Raw genomic sequence first — 17,597 nt, forward strand, 5'->3', positions numbered from 1 at the left:
TGAGAATGAAAGGGAAACACTGTTTCTTTATACAGAGAGCAATATGACTACACAGCTAGGATTACGATGTTGAGACCCCTGAACTCATTGCATTAGCATGGTTTCACCCTCTATACCTGGTGCAGTTGCATACTGACCATAGGTTTTCTCAAATAAAAAGAATAGGTTATTGTTTTGCTGCCTCCACTGAGTTTTCTTGTTGCCTGCCATACATGCAATGAATGTTTGGTCTATTAGCTGAGTAACAAGTGCCAGAGGTTACCAGCAAACTCATTTACCCATAATATTTTTACTTCATTTTTCATGTAAATTATTTTCTATATTTATTCAGCATAGCCATTTAAATTTAACTAAGTATACAATAGAAAATAATTTGCCTTCGGATCTCTCATGCACGACTGATTTTAATATATTGCAGCTTGTGAAGTAGCTGTGCGCTTTGACAGAGTGAAATTTCCTAATGAGTTTCAGAAAAGAGGTGGCGGAATTCTGACACAGTCAGTGAGAGGCTTGTATTTAGCAGGCAGCAAAATGTGGCAAATGCATATTTTTTTTTCTTATCGCCTCATTCACAATATCCTGTTTTGCACAGCTTGGTTCAATATGTCATTGTTAACACACTCATTTCAATTTTATATTAAACTGAGAAAGGCACAATTGTTCTTTTGACAACATTTATCATCTCTAGATTTAACTTTCTTTGTGTCACTTAAAAAAAAAAAAAAAGAAATAGTTTGAAGACAGTATTCAACGGGACACAAACTAACTTGGTCCTTAATGTATATTATGTATGGTGTAAATCAAGAGACAAGCATTAATGATCATGCTGCTTTTCCTAGTTAGTGAGATTCTTTGATCAATTACATGTCACTTGTATCCTGCTTGGCTTATTCAACACTGAACATCTGGACTTACAAACATTTTTCTTACCAAGCTATCTGATTGTAAAATCAAACACTAAAATTACTGGTAGTATGAGGGGAGATAGCAAGTGGGAAAAAAATTAAGTGTACTAGACCAATATAATAGCATGGGTTCACCCACTCATACCTTAAATAGGTTGTAAAGGCAGAAGGTTTTTTTTTATCTTATTGCATCTACACAGTAAGATAAAAAGCCTTCTGTGTGCAGCAGCCCCCCTCAGCCCCCCCCCCCAATACTTACCTGAGGTCCATCTAGCTCCCAGCAATGTTGTAGAAATGTCTCGGCCATCCGAGACTCCCCTTGGCTCCATTGGCTCCTGCTGCTGTCAATCCAAGTCAGTCAGCCAATGAGAATAGAAAGGGGACGGGGCAGGGCCACAGCTCCGTGTGTGAATGGATACAGGGAGCTGTGACTTGGCTTGGGTGCCCCTATAGCAAGCCGTTTGTTGTGGTTGCACTCAACAGGAGGGAGGGGCCAGGAGAGCCAAAGAGGGACCCGAGAAGAGGAGGATTGGGGCTGCTCTGTGCAAATCCACTGCAACAGAGTGGGTGAGTATAACATGTTTGTTATTTAAAAACAAGACTTTACAATTTCTCTAAACCATCTAATACAAATTAGCTGTTGGTTATGATTGAAAAAAAAAACAATTGATCAGAATCAAGGGTTTGTTCTTCGCCACAAAAAAAATCTGTTATTAGGATTAACCACTTGCCGACCGCCGCACGACTATTTACTGCTGCGGTCAGCCTCTCACAGGCAAATCGACGTAGGACTATGTCTCTAACCTGTGAGGCTCTAGGAAGTGAGCGCGCGCCGCCGGAGGCGTGCTCCCGCTCGCTCACGAACCCCCCCGTGCGTGTGCCCGCGATTGTCCGTTACAGCGGGAGAAAGGCCGGCGGCTAATGTAAACAAAGCCGCCTGTCATTCTTCCCTGTGTAAGAATGGAGATCATACAGTTTTGCTATGTAGGACCATTGACCTCTGTTCTTACACCTCAAGCCACATCCAATCACAGTTAGAAGCACGCCCCTAGGGACACACTTAACCCCTCCCTCTCAAAAAAAGTTAAACCCTTCACTGCCAGTGTCATTTTTACAGTAACAGTGCATATGTATAGCACTGATTACTGTAGTAATGTCACTGGTAACCCCAAAAGTGTCAAAAATGTCAGTCAAGGGTCTGATCTGTCCGCCGCATTGTCGCAGTCCCGCAAAAAAAATCGCAGATCGCCGCCATTACTCGTTAAAAAAAAACAACAAAAATGACAAAAATCTTTCCCTTAGTTAGTAAACGCAAAAATCTTTTGCGCAAACCAATCAAAATACGCTTTTTGTGATTTTTTTTACCAAACATATGTAGCATAAAACAAATTGGCCTAAAAATTTTAAAAAATTTTGATTTTTTACTTTTTTTTTTTTTTGGGGAATTTCATATAAAAAAATATGAAAATATTTTTGAAAAATATTGATCAAAAAATTGCACAGGTGATCAAATACCACCAAAAGAAAGCTCTGTTTGTGGGAAAAAAGGATGTCAAATTCGTTTAGGTACAGCGTTGCACGACCGCGCAATTGTCCGTTAAAGTCACGCAGTGCCGAATCGCAAAATAGGCCCTGGTCAGGAAGGGGGTAAAATCTTTCGGGGCTTAAGTGGTTAAAGTAGAATGACTTTTTAGGTATGGCTTGAAAATGTTTGCTTGACTGCAGGTTCAAGGCCAGGGCATTGATTGACAGCATTGCTTAATTTTGTGGTAATATAGATATATATAAAAACTTTTTAAAGGAAACTTCAGACTTCCTGTAGGTCATTGCTGTAGTCTGATATGTCCGATGCAAGCCACCAAAACTAAATGTATTGGTTTGGTTTAGCTACCCCTCATAAAGCATTATTAAACACAAAACCAGCAGTGTATTATATAGTAGCTTACCAGTCAGATGTGGTAGCTGCATAATTTCTATTTTTTTGGGGCTTTTTTTCCTCTGTTTTCACTTGGTGATCTACTCAATCACGCTCCTCCTTTATTAGTGAGACACAACTCTTTAGGAATCAGAAAAGGAGGCAAAGTAGACAGCAGTACTCTCAGCCCAGGGGAGGGGGGGTACAGGGGGATGAGGGTAGTGTTTAATGCATTAGAAGCAGGGCTTTTTTCCAGCAGGAATGTGGAGGAACGCAGTTCTAGCATCTCCAGAACTGAATATATGTATTGGCAAGGGGCACTGGGGTGTGCTAGAGAATCTATTGGTGATGGCTGCTGGGGAATCTATTGATGCTGTAAGGAGATCTAATTTTGCAGGGGGAAGAGGGTCTGTTGTTGCTGGGGAGGTCTTCTGTTGCTCGTGGGGATCAGTCATTACTAGGAGGGTCTTGTGTTGCTGGGGGGAGTGGTCAGTCATTGCTGGGAAAGATCTATTGTTGAGGGAGGGGTCTCTGTTGCTGGCTGCTGGTGGTTTTATTAATGCTGGCTACTGGGGAATCTATTGTTGCTGGAGGGATCTATTTGCAGGGGAATCTATTGTCGCTTGGTGTGGGTGTTGTGTTGCAGGGGGGTCAATCGCTGCTGAGAGGGATCTACTGTTGAGGGAGGGGTCTAATGTTGCTGGCTGCAGGAGGGTCTATTGATGCTGGTTCTTGGGAGTCCATTGTTGGTGGGGTGGATCTATTGTCGATGGGGTGTCCATTGTTGCTAGATCTATTTTACTGCCTTTCTTGTTTTCATTACCAACCTACATACAAAATACAGTACTTAGCACCACAAAATAATACTTTGTTTTGTATTCTCTAAAAGGGGTGGTACTGAGAGGTGGGTAAGGGGTGAAACCAAGAAACGGTGCTCGGAAGTAGGTAGGGGCAGAGTCAAGGGGTGACTCAGAAGGAAGGAGTTCCTGCACTTATTCTCTGAGAAAAAATGAGTAGAAGATTTAGATGTAAAATAAAAATATAAAAACCAGGTGTGACCAGCACTATGGGGAGCCTAGGTGTAGGAATCAGGTCTAAGCTGCTACCAACCTACCCCTAGAGACTTGGGGTATGGTAAATGAGTGTAATAAAAAGTTGGTATATGGCGCTACCTGCTCAAGGGAAATTAAAAAAGTGCACAGTATGTATGTATATGTACCTGAACCATGTGGTTGATACCAATCCTAAAGGTACATTTTTAGTGGATATATTTTATACCATCCAGTAAATAACCATTTGAAATTAAAATTGCGTATAAAGTGCACCGTGATGAGTGAATGCTCACTGGGTAATAGTAGGGTATTTTAATTACCCAGTGAGCATTCACTCAGCACGGTGCACTTTATACGTTATTTTCATTTCAAATGGTTATTTACTGGATGGTATAAAATATATCCAATAAAAATGTACCTTTAGGATTGGTATCAACCATATAGTTCAGGTACATATACATACATACTGTGCACTTTTTTAATTTCCCTTGAGCAGGTAGCACCATATACCAATTTTTTATTACACTCAGAAGATTTAGATGCACTAAACAACTGAAGCCAAACTCGAGCTCACACTTTATAATCACAGCAAACTGTTTTTTTTCCATTTAGGATAAAAGTTTTGCATGAGTAAATTAAAGCTGATCATTTTAATCACCCCTGTTGGTGTTAAGTGGTTTGTCTCATCTATGTAAACTGATCCATTCGGCTGTAAAGTTTGTACAGTTAAAAAAAAAAACTGATTTGGCAGAATATTTTCATCTGCCTAGACTATCGTATCAAAATGGAAGAAAGAAAGTCTAAAAAAGTAAACTAATAAAGCCATACCATCTAGATTCTAAGAAATGATAATAACTGTTTTATTTTGGGTTTATTACTGCTTGAATAAGAAAGTTTGCTTGAAAAACAAATTGCAATGATATAGGACATCACTGAAAAACTATTTTGATCATTAAGAGCATGGTTAGACCCTGGGCTGGCACCTAGGGTATGAGCCCTAGGTTTTATTTGCCCTAGATCTGCTTTGCAGTAAATGTTGCTATCATCTTAAGTATTATACAAGACAACTGTACTTTGCTGAACTTTGGTTCTGACAATTTTCTTATCTTGTATATGAATTGTCATGCCCCCCTTTCCCTTCTAATTCACTTTGCGAATCTGAATCAGGTATTTGAAATTTATTTCTGAGATTCAATATTTATCCTTACATCACAATTTATTGTATATTTCTTTTTTCCCTAATGGATTAAATGCAATAAAAACCCTGTCCTGGGAAAAATAGAGAATCTCCCATTTCTGACCTCCTGAAAAGGCCGGTTCCCCATCTGTCTTTGACTTTGATACATTAAGTTTCTAAACTGGAAAAAAAGCATGCAGATGAGGAAAGTCAAAGCGAAGTCAGACATGCTGATATGCACACGTTACAAGTTATTGACTCAGGAAATACTGAATCCATTGGATCAGCATGACCGTTATTTTCAGAAGGAGAGGTCAGAAATAGAAACCTACATACTTCCTCAGAACAGGCTCTCTTTAATGACTATTGATACCAATAAATATATCTTATGACTCACAGTATTCCCAGACTCTTCTTGCAGCACTATAAAAGGGTATATTTAACACAGCCAGTGACTGATGGTGCCGCAGTGTGGCCCCGCAGTCATATGACGTCCACCTAGATCGACGAAAGGCCCGCACAGCTGTCATTTTGTTATAGGCCGGGCAGGCCTTTCATCGTTACAGGTGGACATCATATGACTGCGGGGCCACACTGCGGCACCATCAGTCACCGGCTGTGTCCATCAGATACAGCAGATGATTGATCAGTGTACCAGCTCACTGCCAGTAGCATATGACCACTGTGAACAATTACAGCAGGTCACAGCAGGCTTCCTCTCGTGCCATCCATTGTGTTGCTAGCAGTGGTCAGTGTATAACATGGTACAGACAGGGCCAATCACAGCCCATCTATACCATGTGATTAGCTCTGGCCAATCACAGCTAAACAAAACAAAACAAACTGAATGAAACTTTATTCAGTAAAATGCCTGCTTATTAGGGATGATCGAACGGTTCGGGTCGACCATCGGTTCGACCCGAACATTGGGTGTTCGAGGTTCGGCCGAACTTACAACTTTTTGCAGAAAAAGTTCGGAATTCGGCAACCAGAACCGACCAAAATGCAATGGGCCAGGAAATGGGCTTTAAAAGCCTGTGATTGGACCAGAACTATTAGTAAAAGCCAATTGAGGGGGCAGGAGAATGCTAGGAATGTGATTGGAGTGACTAGGGGGTCCCTAGACCAATCCTTAGTGAATACGCCCCCCAGTATATAAGATAGCCCCTGCCAAATTCCTAGCATTGTAATACAGGGACATGGAAGAGAGTGGAAGCAGTTCTGTTAATTTTACTTTAAAAGTGTAATTTAGCATTTATTAGTGTGAGGAAAGGGATGTCTATTGTAGTTAGGGTGCTCTTTTACACTTTAGTTAGATGCAAACATTTAGTTTCTGTAGGGAAAGTGTTAAGTGCCAGGGTGACCGTGATGTAGTGTAGAGTGAACTGACTCTGACTGCTATGGCAGGGTGACCAAACCCTTCCATATCAGGGTGACCGCTATAGAAAAAAGATAGTTTCTCTGAAGTCACATTCGGTGCACTAACATGGCTTCTCGCCGGTCAGCCTGCTTTTTGGCTGCAGGCGTTTATAGGGATTTTTTGAGGACATGTTTGGAGTCAGGCATGACATCTGAACATGTGTATAGGGGGTATATATACACACCCATGTAGGTATATATACACCTGCACATATATAGGTGTGAAAGGAGCAGAAAACACTACTTGCGCTAATGAAATAATTAACACCAATATAGTTAAGCTCCTATCACACCTATATATGTGTATGTGTAAAATACATATAAGTGTGTGTGTATATATATACCCCTATACAGAAGTTCAGATGTTTTGCCTGCCTCCAAAGAACCCAAAAAAATGCCCAAAAAAACGCTAGCGTCAAAAAAAAAAAAAACACCCAGGTGTGTTGTTACAGGCATTTTTTGGGGGTTTTTGGAGGCAGGCAAAACATCTGAACTTGTGTATAGTGGTATATATACACACATACTTATATGTATTTTACACTTACACATATATAGGTGTTATAGGAGCGGAGTCATATTAGTGTAAATGATTTCATTAGCGCAAGCATATATTTCTGCTACTATCACACCTATATATGTCTAGGTGTATATATACATATAAGTATGTGTGTATATATACCCATATACACAAGTTCAGATGTTTTGCCTGCCTCCAAAGAACCCAAAAAAATGCCCAAAAATAAGCAAACGCCAAAAAAAAAAACACCCAGGTGTGTTGTTGCAGGCATTTTTTTGGGGTTTTTGGAGGCAGGCAAAACATCTGAACTTGTGTATAGTGGTATATATACACACATACTTATATGTATTTTACACTTACACATATATAGGTGTTATAGGAGCGGAGCCATATTAGTGTAAATTATTTCATTAGCGCAAATATATATTTCTGCTACTATCTCACCTATATATGTCTAGGTGTATATATACATATAAGTATGTGTGTATATATACCCGTATACACAAGTTCAGATGTTTTGCCTGCCTCAAAAGACCCCAAAAAATGGCCAACAAACGCCTGCTACTAAACCGGCAAGGTGTGAAAATAGCGAAGCCATATCCCTGTTCTATAAGTGACATAATACAAACAATCTTTTTTGTTATGGTTCTGGACATGCTACAGAGCTGAAACTTCACAGGTACACTTTTTAGACCCCCCAGATACTAAATCCAAATAATTTTTTTTTTTTTTTTTCAATAATTGGCTCTCTATCAAAAATGACAATTTTTAAGAACTTTTTTTGTGTGAATAATAGTCCCTGGGGTATGACCCAGAACCCTAGGCACTTTTTAGGGGCATTTATTGGGTTTTAGGGCTTCAAAATTGTGTTTTCTGATTACCGAAGTTCAGGTCCCATTGATTTCAATAGGGTTCTGAAATCCGGGCCGAACTTTCGGGAAGTTCGGATGTTCTGGCCGAACCGAAATTTTGAAAAGTTCGATCATCCCTACTGCTTATAGCAATTAAATACATTGCTGTAAGCAAGCATAATGTGTAAAAAAAGAAAGATAAATCCTGATCACTTCCCCAGAGTGGTACAATGTTACTATAGTAACATATTGCTCTGGTCACAGTGTGTTAAAAAAACATTAAAAAGAGAGTACAAATATAATAAAAAATAAAATTGAAAAAATATATATATATTTTTTTTGTACTGTCACCCGTCAGTGTCCCTGATCACCCCCACACCAGTTACGTATATGATGATGCTGTACTGCTGCACTAGTGACAGTATTTAAAAAGAAAACGAAAATTATTATTAGTTTTTTTAATATTTCTTAATTTTCCAGAAATATAGGACAAGAAATTACAACTTTAAAAAACTTGTCATGCCTTACTAAATACCTTGGAGTGTCTATTTTCCAAAAAAGGGTCATTTGGGGGATATTTCGTAGAGATGTATAGAACTGTTCGCCGGCGAACAGTTCCCGGCGAACTTAGCATGTTCGCGTTCGCCGCTGCCGGCGAACATATGCGATGTTCGGTCCGCCCCCCATAAGACATCATTGAGGCAAACTTTGACCCTGAACTTTACAGTCAGCAGACACATTTCCAGCCAATCAGCATACCTCCCTCCCACACCCTCCCACCTCTTATAAATAAGCAAGGGCAGCATCCATCTTAGATCATTCTGAAGCAGTGTGTGTAGTGAGAGTAGGGAGAGAGCTGCTGCTGCCTCTGCTGCTGTTAAGCTAGGGACAGTTAGTCAGTGTTCCTGGTCTTGCAGTGTTCTTGGTCCACTACTGCTGTAATATCAGCACCCCAAAAAGCCCTTCTAAGGGCTGGTATTTGTGGGGTTTTTTTTTTATATATATATATATATATATATATATATATATACCTAGCGTCCCCAAAAGCCCTTTTAAGGGCTGGTAATTGAGTTGTTTCTTCTTATATATATATATATATCTATATCTATCTAGTGTCCCCAAAAGCCCTTTTAAGGGCTGGTAATTGAGGATTTTTTTTATTTATATATATATACATATATATATATATATATAGTGTCCCCAAAAGCCCTTTTAAGGGCTGGTAAGGTAATAGAGTTTTTTCTTTATATATATATCTATATATATCTATTGTACACTGCAGTTGCCTGCCCGCTGTGTGTGAGAGGCCACAGACCTACCACAGACTGTACTGTGTGCACACCACACTCATTTCGGGTGGCACAGGCACAGTACCTAGCATTTTAAAAAATATTTTTTTTTTCCTCTGTCATAATTGCAGTGAGTGCTGTGTCAGGTCCACAGAGTGCACTGTACCCACTGCAGTGCACTGCCCACCACTGATATATATACGGTGGCACAGCATCTTGCAAAGTAAAAAAATATATATATATTTTTTAATTGCAGTTGCCTGGGTGCCAGTGACTGCTGTCAGGTCCACAGAGTGTACTGTGCCCACTGCAGTGCCACTGTGTGCCCACCCACCACTGATATATAAGGTGGCACAGCAGCTTGCAAAGTAAAAAAATATATATATATTTTTTAATTGCAGTTGCCTGGGTGCCAGTGACTGCTGTCAGGTCCACAGAGAGTGTACTGTGCCACTGCCCACCCACCACTGATATATAAGGTGGCACAGCAGCTTGCAAAGTAAAATAAAATATATTTTTTTAAAATTGCAGTTGCCTGGGTGCCAGTGACTGCTGTCAGGTCCACAGAGAGTGTACTGTGCCACTGCCCACCCACCACTGATATATAAGGTGGCACAGCAGCTTGCAAAGTAAAATAAAATATATATTTTTTAAAATTGCAGTTGCCTGGGTGCCAGTGACTGCTGTCAGGTCCACAGAGAGTGTACTGTGCCACTGCCCACCCACCACTGATATATAAGGTGGCACAGCAGCTTGCAAAGTAAAAAAAAATATATATTTTTTTAAATTGCAGTTGCCTGGGTGCCAGTGACTGCTGTCAGGTCCACAGAGAGTGTACTGTGCCACTGCCCACCCACCACTGATATATAAAGTGGCACAGCAGCTTGCAAAGTAAAAAAATATATATATATTTTTTAAATTGCAGTTGCCTGGGTGCCAGTGACTGCTGTCAGGTCCACAGAGAGTGTACTGTGCCACTGCCCACCCACCACTGATATATATGCCTGCAAGAGAAAAAGCCAGCCGCAGAGAAGCCGTATTCCTGAAAATATAAGAAAAATGCTGTTTTTTAGGGGTTCTGGACATGCTACAGAGCTGAAACTTGACAGGTACACTTTTTAGACCCCCCAGACACTAAATACAAAAAATGACATGCCTGCCTAAAAAAATGCCCGCTAAATGCCTGCAAGAAAAAAAGCCAGCCGCAGAGAAGCCGTATTCCTGAAAATATAAGAAAAATGCTGTTTTTTAGGGGTTCTGGACATGCTACAGAGCTGAAACTTGACAGGTACACTTTTTAGACCCCCCAGACACTAAATACAAAAAATGACATGCCTGCCTAAAAAAATGCCCGCTAAATGCCTGCAAGAAAAAAAGCCAGCCGCAGAGAAGCCGTATTCCTGAAAATATAAGAAAAATGCTATTTTTTTAGGGGTTCTGGACATGCTACAGAGCTGAAACTTGACAGATACACTTTTTAGACCCCCCAGACACTAAATAAAAAAATGACATGCCTGCCTAAAAAAATGCCCGCTAAATGCCTGCAAGAAAAAAAGCCAGCCGCAGAGAAGCCGTATTCCTGAAAATATAAGAAAAATGCTGTTTTTTAGGGGTTCTGGACATGCTACAGAGCTGAAACTTGACAGGTACACTTTTTAGACCCCCCAGACACTAAATACAAAAAATGACATGCCTGCCTAAAAAAATGCCCGCTAAATGCCTGCAAGAGAAAAAGCCAGCCGCAGAGAAGCCGTATTCCTGAAAATATAAGAAAAATGCTGTTTTTTAGGGGTTCTGGACATGCTACAGAGCTGAAACTTGACAGGTACACTTTTTAGACCCCCCAGACACTAAATACAAAAAATGACATGCCTGCCTAAAAAAATGCCCGATAAATGCCTGCAAGAGAAAAAGCCAGCCGCAGAGAAGCCGTATTACTGAAAATATAAGAAAAATGCTGTTTTTTAGGGGTTCTGGACATGCTACAGAGCTGAAACTTGACAGGTACACTTTTTAGACCCCCCAGACACTAAATACAAAAAATGACATGCCTGCCTAAAAAAATGCCCGCTAAATGCCTGCAAGAGAAAAAGCCAGCCGCAGAGAAGCCATATTCCTGAAAATATAAGAAAAATGCTGTTTTTTAGGGGTTCTGGACATGCTACAGAGCTGAAACTTGACAGGTACACTTTTTAGACCCCCCAGACACTAAATACAAAAAATGACATGCCTGCCTAAAAAAATGCCCGATAAATGCCTGCAAGAGAAAAAGCCAGCCGCAGAGAAGCCATATTCCTGAAAATATAAGACAAATGCTGTTTTTTAGGGGTTCTGGACATGCTACAGAGCTGAAACTTCACAGGTACACTTTTTAGACCCCCCAGATGCTAAATCCAAAGAAATTTTTTATTTTTATTTTTTTTTAATTTTTCCAATAATTGGCTCTCTATCAAAAAATTATAATTTTTAAGAACTTTTTTTTGCGTGATCCCTCTCCGGCATGCCACAGTCCAGGTGTTAGTCCCCTTGAAACAACTTTTCCATCACTATTGTGGCCAGAAAGAGTCCCTGTGTGTTTTAAAATTCGCCTGCCTATTGAAGTCAATGGCGGTTCGCCCGGTTCGCCGGTTCGCGAACATTTGCCGATGTTCGCGTTCGCCGTTCGCGAACGGCGAATTTTAGGTTCGCGACATCACTAGATATTTGTACTGTCCTGGCCTCAAGAAATGAGATAGGCCATCAGGGCATCAGAATTGTTCAATTTTTAACGCTTACTGGTGTGTTCTGGCAGAGGGGCATCGATAGTTTAAAAAAACTATTAGATGGGCACCTTAAAGACCACAACGTACAGGGGTATACAATGTACGGTTAACAGCAAACACACACACACATCATAGGTTGAACTGGATGGACTGATGTCTTTTTTCAACCTCACTAACTATGTAACTATGTAAGGGGCTGTTCCACTGTCAGAACACAATAGCTCAGTGGGGAGATCACTGTACTAGCATCTGATTGTTAGTACAGGATCTCCTCCCAAGGTCTACAGTTTTTTTTTCTTTTTTTTGTTCAGCCCGCTGAGTTAAATGAAAAAGAACTGATATTGTGTACTAGGCTTCAGGAAAGCAGCATCTGTGTGCTGAACAAATACAGGTCCTGGAGACTCTGAGATATGCTTATAGCTATCTGCATGTTTTGTTAGTAGGGTTTTCCCTGGGAATATTAATATCTATATTGGAGGTGGATTGCTGGCCGGATGCAATGTGTGAACAGTCCCTAATTGTGAAGTGAAATAAAGCTGCTCTTGCTAATCTGTTAGTTCAGAAAGGCATGTATATTTGGTAAGTGATTTTCCTATTTGGATCGGGTCATGTTTGAAGGAATGATCACAGTTTGGATTAAGAAAGAACAGAGAAGAAAAAGAAATAGTGCATTGCACATTGAACACTTTATTAAGAATTAAATTGGATATGTTTAATCAACTTTTTTGGATTTATAAACTGAAATATTTTTTCACTTTTGCACGGAACATTTTATTTTGATATATTTATAAATCTGCACTTTATATGGATTAATTAATTATACACTTTAATAGCGCTGCAGGATGAATCTGGGAATACTGTAATTGATAAGATATATTTATTGCTTTGACATATTTACTGCAGCAGCAGGTGGTGTTTATTTAGATAAATAGGAATTTTGTTCATTTTTGTAACCGGTGATTTGTATACAGAAATAATAAATAGTTTTTAGCGCAGGGTGGTAGAAATTTTAATATTATAAAAAATATACAGTTTAAGTACAAATATCATCTTTTTATCAACATTAGTATCATGGTTTCCTCCCCTGGGACCCCAATCCAAAAAGAATTAGAACACTAACGGTTCATTCTTAAGGTAAAAGAAAGTGAAAGAAACAAAGAAAGGAGATATGACAGACAAAATCAGCCGTAGCCACTTCTTAATATTGTATATCACAACATTTTTTGCTCTAGAGTACCCCAGATCTTTTGGGATCCTAGGAACATGAATAATTGCAATAATCTTAAGGGTTAAACCCTCTGATTGCATATATATTAGTAGGAGGGAGTCACCAATACCAAAGTAAGTAAATAAGCCACATTAAAAACTTGATTTAGACTCCACCTCCCTGACCTTAATTCCTTTAAAAAAAAAAAAAAATCATGACAGAGCAAAATAAATTAAGAAAAAATAAATATCAACCTCATGGGGTAGGGAGTTCCATATGATGGGGGAGGCTCTGGAAAAGTCCTGGAGGCAAGCATTGGAAGAGGTGATGAGGGAGCTAGAGAGCAAGAGGTCTTGGGAGAAACTAAGAAAACGTTTAGGTATGTTGTTTTGAGACTAGGCTACTGATGTAGCTGAGGGCTAAGTTGTGGATGGCTTTGTAGGTTGTTGTTAGTATTTTGAATTTAGTTTGTTGGATGAACGGACGCCAATGGAGGGATTGACAGAGAGGGGAATAGCAGACACACACGGTTGGTAAGGTGGATAAGCCTGGCAGCAGTATTCATGATGGACTGACAGTTCACAGCCCTATTTCTTTGGATACATTTTCACATGTTATGGACGTTTGCATCATCCTAGCCCAAAACACATTTGAGAGATCTCCAAAACTCCAATATAGGGAAATTGAAATGCATGCATTTACTATATACTGTATATGACAAACAATTTATTTGTTTTGAGAAAAAAAGAAAGGAGGGCCGTGTTGTTGGTGATTTTATCATATGCTGTCTTTGTCTATGATTTTTATGGTTGGTATTTAATAAAGTACTGTGATGTGCATCGTTCAAGTGGAATGTCAATATGTGGATGTTATATACACTGCTCAAAAAAATTAAAGGAACACTTTTTAATCAGAGTACAGCATCAAGTCAACTAAACTCCTGGGATATAGATCTGGTCAATTAAGTAGCGGAGGGGGTTGTTAATCAGTTTCAGCTGCTTTGGTGTTAATGAAATTAACAACAGGTGCCCTAGATGGGCAACAATGAGCCCCCAAAGCAGGAATAGTTTTACAGGTGGAGGCCGCTAAAAAAAATTTCCCTGCTCTTTTTTTCTGACTGTTTTTCACTAGTTTTGCACTTGGCTAGGGTCAGTGTCACTACTGATAGCATGAGGCGATACCTGGACCCTATAGGGACAGGCAGTCCAACTCCTCCAGGATGGCACATCAATATGTGCCATTGCCAGAAGGTTTTCAGTGTCTCCCATCGCAGTCTCAAGAGCATGGAGGAGATTCCAGAACACAGGCAGTTACTCTAGGAGAGCTGGACAGGGCCGTAGAAGGTCCTTATCCCATCAGCAGGACTGGTATCTGCTCCTTTGTGCAAGCAATTGTGACCAAACAATCAGAAACAGGCTTCATGAGGGTGGCCTGAGGGCCCAACATCCTCTAATGGGCTCTGTGGACCCATTGTCAAACCCTACGCTGGTGCAGTGATTCCTGGGTTCCTCCTGGTGCATGACAATGCCCGTCCTTATGTGGCGAGAGTATGCAGCCAGTTCCTGGAAAATGAAGGAATTGATACCATTGAATGGCCTCCACACTCGCCTGACCTAAATCCAATAGAACACCTCTGGGACATTATGTTTAGGTCCATCCGACACCGCCAGGTTGCACCCCAGTCTGTTCAGGAGCTCAGTGATGCCCTGGTCCAGATCTGGGAGGAAATACCCCAGGACACCATCGGTCATCTCATTAGGCGCATGCCCCGACGTTGTCAGGCATGCATACAAGCATGTGGGGGGCCATACAAACTACTGAGTACCATTTTGAGTTGCTGCAATTACATTTCAGCAAAATAGACTAGCCTACTGCATCATTTTTTTACTTTGATTTTTGGGGGTGTCTTTGAGTTCAGCCCTCCATAGGTAGATCATTTTTATTTCCATTAAACAATGTTGCATCCATTTGTTCTTAACACATTACCCAGTCCAGATCAGTATAGATATCCAGCATGATATTTTTCCCCATTGAGATCTGATGTGTTTTCAAAGTGTTAATTTTATTTTTTTGAGCAATGTATATTTTTTCTAAATGTATATGCTCTGTCATGCTTTTTTTTTTTTTTAAGGAATTTAGGTCAAGGATGTGGAGTCTAAATCAGTTTATTTCATGTAGTTTATTTACTTGGACCCTAAGAACACCCCAGCTAATCAATTAGAATTCATATTATTCATGACTGTATTAAAAAAAACTGATCACTAGAAAGCCCAGTGTAACCAAGCCATGTACTGTTTGTGCACACAGATTCTCTGGAATGTCTGCAATGTCCTTTAGAGTACTGGTCCAACACGGATAAAGATCGCTGTGTCCCAAAGGAGCTAGAATATATTTCCTTCAAGGAAACATTAGGATCTATGCTGTTTGGAGGGGCATTGCTTGGCACATTTCTTACAATAACCGTCATTGTTATCTTTATATACCATCGTTATAATCCCATTGTGCGTGCTAACAATTCTCACCTGAGCTTTTACACCCTCTTCTCCATTGTCCTGTGCTTGCTGTCTTCCATCACATATCTGGGACAACCATCGGCTGTGTCTTGTATTCTTAGAAATACTGGATTTGGCATTACATTTGCCTTCTGCATTTCCTGTATTTTGGGTAAAACCGTTGTTGTGATTGTGGCATTTACTGTGCAACATCCTGACAGGAAAGCAGCTTTGTTATTTAGTCCTATAAAACAAAAAGTTCTTATTACTCTATGCAATTTATTTCAAATTGTTGTTTGTTCTGCCTGGAATATATTGTCTCCTCCTCAACCCATAAGGAAAACCACTTTTGACAGTCCCACAATTACTTTACAGTGTGATGCTGGCTCAGCCCTGGCTTTTTATCTAGCTCTGGGATATATTGGGCTCCTGGTGTGTGCATGTTTCACTCTGGCTTTCTGTGCTCAGGACTTGCCCTATCATTATAATGAAGCTAAACTCATTACCTTCAGCATGGTGATTGTGTCTGCTGTGTGGATAACATTCATTCCCACCTACCTGAGTGCTCCAGGAAAATATTTAGATGCAGTACAAATGTTTGCCATAGTATTCTCCTGTTATGGTCTTCTCGTGTGTATATTTGTTCCAAAATGTTATATGATTTTATTGCAACCGAACAAGAAGATCCGGAGAATGCAGAGAAGAGAGTAATACTGTCATACGGTTTAAAGAATGTTTTAATGCTTTTCTTATTGTGAGAGAAATGTATGTGCTGTTTATTTTAACTTCCAACCACTTTAAGACCAGGCTTTTTTCTGACATTTGTTGCTTACAAGTAAAAATCAGTAATTTTTAGAACCCCCCAAAATAGTGTAAATATATATACAGTATATATATATATATATATATATATATATATATATATATATATATATGTATGAATGTATATGTATCCATAAATTTTAGCAGAGACCCTAGAGAAAAAAATGCAATGCAATTTTCATAGAGAAAATACACTTTAATTAATTAAAAAAAAAACAGTAAAGTTAGCCCAATATTTTTGTAGTGAAAGATGATGTTACACCAAGTAAATAGATACAGTACCTAACATGTCATGCTATAAAACTGGGCATGCACGTGGAATGGCGACGAACTACGGTACATAAAAATCTCCATAGGCGTCATTTTAAAAATATTTACAGGTTACCTGTTAGAGTAGCAGAGAAGGTCTTGTGCTAGAATTATTGCTCCTGCTCTATCGATCGCAACAATACCTCACATGTGTGGTTTGAACATCATTTACATATACGGGCATGACTAACGTATGTGCTTGCTTCTGTACGTGAGATCAGAGGGATGGGGTGATTTCCATTTTTTTTTTTCTTATTTATGTTACTTTTTTATTTTTACACTATCCCTTTTATTTTATTTATTTTTTTTTATCACTTTTATTCCTATTACAAGGAATGAAAACATTCCTTGTAAAAGAAATAGGCATGATAGGTCCTCTTTATTGAGATTTTTTTTTGACCCCAGATCTCTCATTTACCTTTAAAAGCAAAAAAAAAGGAAAAAAATTATTTTGACTTATAAGAAATAAAAAATCCCGTCTATCTGCCCTGAGGGCCGGAAATGACCTCAGAGGTTGCTCCGGTCCTCCAAGGGCCTAGCCATCGGCCGCATTGGATTGGTTCCGAGCTTACCGTTTGCTCCAGTAAGCTCAAAATTGACCAGGGGGGGGGGGCAACCCTTTGGCCACCTGTAAAATGGATCTTGTGGTAAATACACTGCTGGGACCACTTTTATGTGAAAGCTGGCATGCCTAAGAGAAAAAACAATACCAGGGTTATAGCAGCTAGATGCTGCTATAACAACTGTATGTAATGTCAAAATTATGAAGTACATTCCCAGTTAGGCAGTCAGCAAGTGGTTGATGTTGCTGGTTCCCTTACTCTCATACTTATCCCCAGGATTACCAACAGCAAGTCAGTCAGAGAACTATATTCAAACT

General features: G+C 39.7%; 1 protein-coding gene across 1 annotated transcript in view; it reads left to right on the forward strand.

The window, feature by feature from the left end:
• The window catches only part of LOC309550461 (extracellular calcium-sensing receptor-like), a gene marked incomplete at both ends in the record, with an annotated part of 36,914 nt that extends 20,617 nt beyond the window's left edge, over positions 1-16,297 (forward strand). Inside the window, one exon of the mRNA XM_082250834.1 lies at positions 15,402-16,297. Coding sequence (XP_082106960.1) covers positions 15,402-16,297 — 896 coding nt within the window. The remainder of the gene's footprint in view (positions 1-15,401) is intronic.
• Between the last annotated feature and the right edge of the window lie 1,300 nt (positions 16,298-17,597).

This window comes from Pelophylax lessonae (assembly GCF_965119305.1).
Source record: "Pelophylax lessonae genome assembly, chromosome: 3".
Taxonomy (NCBI): Eukaryota; Metazoa; Chordata; class Amphibia; order Anura; family Ranidae; genus Pelophylax; species Pelophylax lessonae.